This window comes from Vombatus ursinus, unplaced genomic scaffold (assembly GCF_900497805.2).
Source record: "Vombatus ursinus unplaced genomic scaffold, bare-nosed wombat genome assembly UNPS02014728.1, whole genome shotgun sequence".
NCBI classification, from domain to species: domain Eukaryota; kingdom Metazoa; phylum Chordata; class Mammalia; order Diprotodontia; family Vombatidae; genus Vombatus; species Vombatus ursinus.
In genome coordinates, this window is record NW_020954506.1 from 1 (window position 1) to 9,777 (window position 9,777).

The 9,777-nt window shown below is 37.9% G+C and overlaps 1 protein-coding gene across 2 annotated transcripts; it reads right to left on the reverse strand.

The window, feature by feature from the left end:
• Positions 1–13: 13 nt before the first annotated feature.
• LOC114042691 (coiled-coil domain-containing protein 170-like) lies at positions 14–9,577 on the reverse strand. Of its 2 annotated transcripts, none has more exons than XM_027861376.1 (6): positions 9,314–9,577; positions 7,956–8,220; positions 6,886–7,083; positions 3,704–3,946; positions 2,472–2,612; positions 14–494 (listed from the first exon to the last, which is right to left on the reverse strand). In XM_027861376.1, the coding sequence occupies exons 1-6, from the start codon at positions 9,517–9,519 to the stop codon at positions 360–362; spliced, it is 1,188 nt and encodes a 395-aa protein (XP_027717177.1). In that variant the 5' UTR covers positions 9,520–9,577; the 3' UTR covers positions 14–359. The 2 variants fall into 2 exon arrangements, with proteins under 2 accessions (XP_027717177.1, XP_027717178.1); XM_027861377.1 differs by having other exon boundaries at positions 380–494; positions 2,450–2,612.
• Between the last annotated feature and the right edge of the window lie 200 nt (positions 9,578–9,777).

The following is a 9,777-nucleotide window of genomic DNA, read 5'->3' on the forward strand; positions in this document are numbered from 1 at the left end:
CAAAAAACAAATTAGGTCTGGTTGGTGACAGTGAAGGAAAAAAAAGTACTAAATGTCTTTTGTGCCATTCATTCTCTTGGCCACTATTACAATCACCAGTAGCCTTTGATCTGCTATTAGATGTAATTAAGAAATTTCATAAGTTGGTACGATGGGCTTGAGTTGGTTAATGATTTCCTTCTCTGGAATTTTGAAGTTAATGCCCATCATCTTTTCTACCTATCTTATATACAAACAATTAACAAAAAATTACAAAAAAAACTAGTTAGGTCTGGATGGTGACAGGGAAGAATAACAAAGCACCAAATGTCTTTTGTGTCATTCGTTCTCTTGACCAGTATTACAATCAAAGTAGCCTTTCATCTGCTGTTAGATGTAATTAAAGAAATTTCATAAGCTTGTAAGATGGGCTTGAGTTGATTAATGATTTCTCTGTCTGGAATTTCGGTGTTGATGCCCATCATCTTCTTAAGAGTTTCTCTAAAATCCATGGGCTATAGGGGAGAAAAAGTCACACACAGAAAGGAAAGAAAAAGTAGCATCAGTGGCACAGGATTTTTGACATTCACTTGTTTAAGACAACTCTATAAGAGAACCACTTTTTTATGAACAATGGTAACATAGAGCCTCAAACCTGGTTTGTACACAATTTCCTAGAAAATCATTCTTTGTTGGTATGAAGCCTCCATTAAATGATACTGTATTTTTAAATATATTTCTAAATATCTAATCCAAAATTTATTAGGTATCTACTTTTTCTGCTCAATAATAGAGTTTTTATTAGAGTAAACAGTCTGTCCCAAAAGTCTCAGAGCAGTTTCAAGATTTAATAATAAAAGTAATAATAACAAGAGCTTCAATATCTTTTTAAAATATTTTATTTTTCCCCAATGACACATGAAGACAACTTTTAGCATTCATTTGTGTTTAATTAGAGTTCCAAATTTTTCCTCTCCCTTCTTACTTCACCTTTCCCCTCCCTGAGACAGAAAGCAATTTGATATAGTCCATACATGTTCAATCATACAAACCACATTACCATATTGGTCATGTTTGAAAGAAGACACAGAGCCAAAGGAAAAACATATGAAAAAAGTGAAAAACAGTATGCTTTGATCTGCATTCAGACTCTGTCAGTTCTTTCTCTGGAGGTGGATGGCATTTTTCATCATGAGTCCTTTGGAATTGCCTTGGATCACTGTATTGCTGAGAATAAGCTTCGATATCTTAAAACTACACTTAGTCGTTAGGGACCCCTGTACATCCCCTGACCTTATGAAGTTTACAATCTTCTAGGGGTCATATGAAACACACATAAGCAGTTGTAGTATGATCCTTGCCACATTTTGTGGAGTCTAGCCTCAAAATTTCTTTTGCATCCTCTTCTCTATAGTCATGCAAACACTGCCCTGATCATCACTAACCTTCAATACTGTAAAAGATTCTTAATAGGTCTCTTGCCTTCCATTTCCTCCCTTCTCCGATCTACACTTGACATTAAGTGCCAAAATAGTCTTTCTAAGGTCAGGAACTGTCCTTACCAAGCTTTTTCTCAAAAACCTTCAGGTTCCTTATTACATCCCTGTATTGCACCTCCTACAAAAAACTTCTTCTGCTCCCATTTGTTAATGCGTACTCCCTCTTCAAATTACTTTATATTTGCTTATCTATCTACATATTATATCCCAGGAAACAGAAAACAGTAACTTAACAGTAAAAAGAGCACTTGAAGATGTAGTAAAATGTTGTTCAGTGATATCCAACTCTTCATGACCCTGTTTAGGGTTTCATTGGCAAAGAAAATGGGGTGATTTGCCAATTCCTTCTCCAGCTCATTTTACAGATAAAGAATTGAGAGAAACAGGGTTAAGGGATTTGCCCAGCTTCACATACTTTATAAGTGTCTGAGACTGGATTTGAACTCAGAAAGATGAGTCTTCCTGACTTTAGGCCAAGCACTGTATCCACTGCGCCACCTCACTGCCCCCTGTCCTCCTAGTAAACTGTAATGTGACCACAGAAAGTGCTTGATTAATATTTGTTGTAGAACTTAAGAAGTACATGAAACATTTTAATATAAAATACACTTAATTTCATTGCTGTAGTATTTACTCAAGTAAAAACTATTGGGCATACACTATTGCCAGTAGGTGCATAACAAATAGTGAATTAGATATGAAGAAACATATTTGAAGATACAATATTATTTTATGGAGAACTTTCATACTAGAAAAGAACGATTTTTTAGGAAAATTGGTCAAATGAGAAATAAAGAACCTTTGAACAAAAAGTCAAAAAGAATTTCCACAGTAATTGGATAAGACTATAAATTCCTAAGCAAGAGATATGAGAAATTGACTTTTAATCAAAACAATGATAAATTGATACTAACCTTTTAGACATCCCTTTTAAAAAATGGTTCTTGTTAGAAAGTAGGGAAAAAGAGTACCTGTTTTTTCTGATTTTACTACCTCTTCAGGTGCTTTGTGTGGGATAGGCCATTCTATGTCCTCTCTGGCTTCTTGCTCAGTGCAGTCTGTTGTTTGAGCTGTATTCTCTTTAAAGGCTTCAACCATTTTTAAAGATTCTCGCATCTTCTTCATGATTTTATCCTGTGGGGGTGAGGAGAGAATGATTATGATTCTGTCTCTCCTCTATATGATAGGCCAGATACATATCTTCCTTCTAAAATGCCAGGCAAATATAAAATAGAGGAAGCATACAATTATTTATCATGTACCTACTAAGAGCAAGGTAGTGAGCAAAGCACTTTACAAAGATCCTCTCATTTGATCCTCAAAACAACCCAGAGAAGTCGGTTTGATATTAACTCCATTTCACAGTTGAGGAAACTGAGGTGGAACACAGATTAGTGCCCGAAGTCACACAGCTAGTAACTGTGTAAGGGTAGATATGAACTCATGTCTTCCTTACTCCAGGGCCAGGGCTCTATGCTCTGGTCCACCTAGTGACTCACAATTGAGGAGCAAAGACATACAATCACAAATATCATCATGCTTAACAAACAACAAAATAAAAATTAAGAGTCTACTCAGACCAAAGTAAAGTATACTGGGTGTCATGACTCAGACCAAAAATTCAATAGAAAGTACAAAATGAGGTCCCAGCTTCAAGGAGCTTATATTCTGTGTTACCCACACACAGAGAAACAAGAGGGAAGGTCTGGCTAGACTGTTGCCAATAAACTGACAATTTCACTGGCTGATCCATAAGTACAGAATAAGTTATCATTCATATAGAACTTCATGTTTGTTATCCGCTTTAAGCTTCACAACAACAACTATGAGATGAGTAGTACAGGTCTGGCTGACCTATTTTACATGTGAAGAAACTGAGGCTTGGAGCCTTTCCCATAGTCAAAGAGCTGCCAATTCAAAGACAGGTCTGCTGACTCCAAGTATAGCCCTCTATGAATCCATAGTGCCAAAGGTCTCTGAATTGAAAGATAACATCTGGTGAAATGTGAAAGTTGATTTGGGGGACTTTACAACTACAACACTCAGTAAAGAACTTGGAGAAGGTCCAGAGGAAAACAATAGGATTAATAGTTTAGAAATTTTCCATTAAGTGAAGAGGGAAAAGGGGACCTGTTTGTTTAAGTGAAATAAAGGGGCTTTCAGAAATAGTAATCGACAAAGAAACTGGTTGAGTTTCTGAAACAACCTCACTTATCTCAACTTACTTTGAGTTTGATGACTTTCCTCAGCTGAGTTTTCATGGTTTCATTTGACAATTTAATTTCACTGAGTTCTTTCTTAAGTTTCTTCATCTTTTCTTCCAGGCTTACTGTTGTAGGGTTCTGCAAACTCTGCTCAGCACTCAATAGAATCTGTTGACTTTTTTCTTTCTCTTGCTGCGTGAATTTCTTGTCCAACTCTTCTGTCAGCAAAGTCTTCATTTTGTTTTGTTCCCGTTGAGTTTCTCCCTGCGTCAAAACAAAGGAGATAGTCCTTACGAGTGTCTTAAATTAGTGAATGTTTCTGGGGTTACCTCTACTGGAGCCATAGGTGATAGGTCAGTACTTTTTTTGAATCCAAGTTAATTTCATCAACAAATACAACCTGCATCCACTTCAGCAGCAAACTAAGTAGAGTACTAGACAATAAATCAGATGGCCTAGGTTTTGAGGTCAAGATTTGTCTCACCTGCCTAGGCCTCAGTTCCTCACCTCTCAAAAATGAGAATCAGGATCATTGTGCCCCATACCCCACAAGGTTATTGGGAGAATCAGTTGGGACAATATAGTTTAAATGCTTTGTAATAGAACAGTCATATTTCCATTTAAGTCAAAACTTCTTTTTGTTAATGTTTTTGGTTCCATTTGTGAAAGGCACCTATTATTAGCATGAAACCAACTTTTGGCTTAGTTGGAATGGGGTGAGATGTTATTTCCAGCTACTTTATTTGACAACAGAAGCAATGCCATCATTACTTCTATTGTCAGATGAAGTGGTCACGATGACAGAGACAAAATCAAGGAGTCAGACTAGGCCCAGACTCATGAGTCTGAGCTGCAGGCACTTCGCTTTCCGTGCTGCCTCCAAGGAAATCACAGGATGACATTTGAATATAACAAACATATAGGTTTCCACAGGTGTGGATAAAGGCACTCAAGAGAAGACATGTATGATGTTGGCACAGGATGACCTTTGTTCCACCCCTCAGGAAACATAGAAAGGACTCCCACTAGTCCATAAACTAGCTCTAGCATTTTCCACCCCCTCTGTTGATTTCTATATTTTTCCTAGCTTGTAATGTCCTTGAGAAATCCTGTGGTTTGGACTCCTTGTGGGAGGAAATTAATTTGGAATTACCAGAGAGGAAATATAATCTTCTTTCACCCCCAGAGACAAAGACTGACTTCCATAGTCATGGTACTAGCTGAGGGCTTCACTCTCTTGGAAGGGGATTCTAAACAGAGAGACCTACATTGGTCAAATAATACATGGTAATATAAGGGGTCAAAGTTCAGGCCTTTTGCTCCCCCATATTGTGGTGTAGATTTCACTGCTGCCATGTGCGTGACTCTCTTCTCATATCAAGATAACCCTAAAGCCAGGAAATCACCTTTTCACCTTGTCTTGATAAGAATCTGAATTGTGGGACCCTGCTGCCCAAAGAATTCCTTCTCCTCTTTTTTGCCTTGGGGTCTGGGGCCTTCATCTCAAGCCATATGGTTGAGAGTCCAAGGGATTCATGTGCTTTTCCCTCAACAGAGATATTAATGGATTTCTTGGGAAGTAATATCCTCCCTCCCTCCCCATTAAACAGGGTCCAGGTTCTCTCTATTGTGCCAGGCCATACTCTGGAAAGGAGTAGAAAAGGAAGAGGTAGAAAATGAGTATTGGAGCTTCCCCTGAAAAGCCATCACAATGAGATGCCACTGAGCCTTGGAAGCCTGGCTCCTGGATTGGTGAACATTCAATCCTCTCAAGTAGACACTAGGAGAATCCAAACCACTAGATGGCAGTAGTGGGCATGTCACTTGCCACATTGGCAGTGAGCATACTCACACCCTCCATAAAAAGATAATCAGCTCCAAAGGCTTAAAACTCTCTGTACTCATCAAGTTGAGTTAGAGACCTGACATTTATATTGTGTTTTTAAGGTCGGCTCAGAGCTGTACATTTAATACCTTATCAGACCAAAAAAAAAAAAAAAATCGTACAAGCAGTTACTTGTGTATTCATATTAGAATGGACACTGAAATAATTGTTTTTGATGAAACCTTTGTTGATGCTGAGTACAATTGGTTTGGAGAGGTGAGGGGGAGAAGAAGACAAAAAGAATATATATTGACACTCCTAAAGTACAGCACAAGCCAGCTTTCATTCCTAATGGAATCAAAACATTAGTAGCTCCTCAGATAAGAGTTCAAATTAAAAAAAAAATAAATGTGGTAAAACTAAATTTTTTTCAAACCAGACAATCCGATTTCCAAAACATTATTGCAGACTAATTTTCATTAATTGCAACCATATTATTTAGATATACACCTAAGTGATTTAAAAAATTAATTCACAAAATTAATTGCTAGTGCACTCCCCACAGGCAAACGCTTTTTTTTGGTGGCACAGAATTTTGTTAGGTATAATAATGCCTTCCATTTTCAGGGCACTTCAAGGTTCACAAAGCATTTCAGATCCATTGACTGGTTTGAGCCTCACTACAATCCTGTTAGTTAGTTAGTTAGGTCGTATCATCTCCATTGTATGGATGAGTAAATAAACCCCAAGAGTCGAAGCTATTTATTCAAGGTCAACCAAGAACCAATGGATGGAGCTAGGATCCAGATGCAGATCTCATCCTAAGTCCCGCATTACACCATGCTGCATGAGCAACAATACTGTAAAGGGGATGACCTGGAACTATTTGGGCCTCAGTTGAAAGGGGTTCCACTTAGTTAATTTGCATTCTGTGTTCCCCATTAGATTCTGAAAATTCATCAGCCAGAGTATATTGTGCATGCTCCTAGTGATGGGCTCTCATTGGCCAACCCATCAGTAATGTTCTCTCTTCAAAAAGACTTCTCCCTACTAGGGGTCATTGTGTCTGAAATCTCTCCCTTTGATAATCATTGTGATAGGATCTTCTTTTAAAACTGCATGACAAATTTCCACACTCAAAAAATCAAGTGTGTTTATAATGAAGAAGGAGGAGTACAGACTTTCTGCTTACTTCTATGCAACATCAAGAGTATAAGAGTTAATCAGTTTGTCATCCCTCAACAACACTCCCCCCCAAAAAAACCTTTAAGAATGTTAATAATGATGTTAGTTTTATGCACAATAGGTAAAATTGAGGCCATTAATATAATTTTAAAAATATTAGTTTTTCATTGCCATATACTTCCATGGACCTTACTTTCTTTTTCTCTAAATCCCATCTTCCTTGAAAGAAATCATCAGTGGCACATTTCCCTTCTGAGAATTTTAGGGACTTCTGCTCCCGAATCTTTTCTTCAGTTTGGGGTGAGTCACACACAGCCTCTTGATAGAGTTGGTGCAGCTGTTCCACCTGCAGAGTTAGCAACTGGATCTCTTGCAGCAGGACATTGGTTTTCTGCACAGAAGTTACAAAAGTGAGATTGTTCCCTATATCCCATTTTCGCTCCTTCCTTTTGAAGCCAAACACCCAATTACAATTATTATAGTCAAAATATGGATTTCATTATGCTGATATGATTTTCCCTTAGGGAAATCTATTGTGTAGATCATTGGTTGGAATGAAGAGAAGAGAAGGGAGGCTGATAGATGAAAACAAAACACTTAGTTTAAACTTAACAATGGAACCATCCATGGAAATTTTCAGGACACCAGAGAACCCTCCACAATTAAAGGAGCTAGAATCCTAGGCAAAATCAAGATTTGTATGGAAGGACTCTGCAACACACATTCAATCCAAAATAAACATCAACATTTGTGTGAATTGCAGGTGGAGAGAGAGAGGAAGAGACAGTTTCCCTATGATGATTTCAGGGTTAAGAATTATCTATGTGATTCTATTGGTGCAACTATTCTGATGAAATTGAACAAGTGCTTTGACTTTGTCTTATTGATAATTTTTTGGTTTTACATACAATAGATAAGCATCCTCTATGGGGAAAAAAAAAAGTTGGAAGACCATCACATGTTCACTAGATATGCTTCCAAGTGACTTTGTGAGATCTCCTTAAGAACTGATACAAGCAGCATTACTGCTTGTTAACAACAGCATTACTTTGTTAACAATTGGAAATATCCTGATATGAGAAACAGTAAAATTAGCTTTATAGAATGTTTCACTCTTTCTCTTGCCTTACTATGGCAAAAACTCAACAACAGAAATGGAATTAAAATTTAAAAGCAGTCACAAGCATTTCCTAATTTAGGAACCAACTTAGACCTTATGAACAGAAAATTTTAAAGTGGCAGCTTTTCTGCCAACATACTCACGGATATCCAAGACTGTTCATCAGCAATAATGTCCTGTATCCTTTCTCTCACAGCTTCTTCTGTAGCTGGGACTGTGATGAGGGTGTTACTCAGAAGAATAGCTAGGTGATGGATAAAGCTCTGGCATTGGGTCTGGGTGGTTTTACTTTCCCAGTTAAGGAGGAATGGCATTTGCTCTCTTGTAGACACTTCCTTTTCCTTGAGAAATAAATCATGTTGATCATGCCATTTACTGACACACTGACATCGAGTGCACTCCTTAGGTCTTGGTGAAAAAAGGTGAATAGTCACTCATTAATACTTTTGTTTAAATTTAAAACTTTTTTTATTGAAGCCTTCTCCATGCCAAATGGAAGTTCTGCACAGTTGCAGACATGACACCCAGGCAAAGGTCAAGCTGCTAGAAAATGTGGTTTACCTTTGGGAGATGATTAGCCACTTAAGGGTCATTCTAATGATTGTTGCCTTTAATTGTCCTTCTTTTCAACCTTGCCAAGTGTCTTGGCAACCAGACAGAATCCTCTTTTTCTCCCTTTTACTGGCCCTTAAGTTTATATTGATTGCTTGTTCCTCATAAAAGTTTGGTTCCCAACTCCATTTTAGGCTCCTGAGTATTTTCTCTTCTAAAACATTTTGGGAAATGCACATCTCAGAAGACAAGTTGTCTTCTTGCAGCTGTGCTGCAAGACTTCATTTTCTTTTACCTTGTAAGAGGGGTGTCCAATAGCCCTCAACCTCACAGTCAGTTGGATGGTGGGTCATATTATAAGCAATGTAGAATTGGAAATAGGAGACTGATACAATTCAAGTGTCATGTCTGGGCACAATCCTTTCTAGGCCTCCTCTTCCTGAGCCTTACACTACTAGTAATTCCTGGGACTTCCTCAAGTATCTGTATTTTAAATAACCTGGGCTATAATCCACCCCCCTAACCTCCACTAAACCCTCCTGTACACACACACCCCAAAAAGGATATTGGCTCTCCTTTCTCCTCACAGCAGGCCATTGTCTCTATACCCAACAAAAAGCAGAATATTTTACATAATGGTGACTCCTAAGGCATGTGCCTTTTGACTTGATATAAACTCTGTGATTGGTAATCAGTATGGAGATCTTAGGACAGTAATAAGCTAATGATGAAACCTTTTGGAGAATCAAGGATTTTTTTAGCGGAGACCTTAAGAGTTCAACCCTCTCCTTTAACATATGAGGAAACTAAGTCTCAGAGAGATGAAATGGCTTGCCTAAGGTCATCAAGCAAGTGAGTTAGCAGGACTAGGAGCCAGGAATCCTCCATCTTGATAAGTGAATTTTTCACCATATCACCCAATGTGGAAACAAATGTGAAAACACCTTACCTTTGAAGGCTTTCATGTTCTGAAATTCTTTCCCTTAAGACCCACTTTTCTTTTTCTAGCATCTCAATGCTGATGTCTTTTAAAGTGCTTATCCTTTTGGCCGAAGCATTGATTTCTTCTAAATCTTTGACCTGTCCTTTCAAAGACCAGATCTGAGAACTTTGTCTGGCATTACGTTCTCTGTAACTATCCAGTTTGGATTTCATTGCTCTCAATGCAGATTCTTTTCTTAGCAGTCTGTTCTGAAGCTTGCTTATCTATATAGGAAGAGAAAATATAAATATGGTGTTAGCCTTCATACCAGAAAACTTTAAATAGCCTTTAATTATAATTAAGTTTAAACTAAAGTGTTTTGTTTTCATACATCAGCCTTTCTTCTCTCCTATTCATTCCAACCAAGGAGAGAGAGAAGAAGAAGGGGAGAGAGAGAGAGAGAGAGAGAGAGAGAGAGAGAGAGAGAGAGA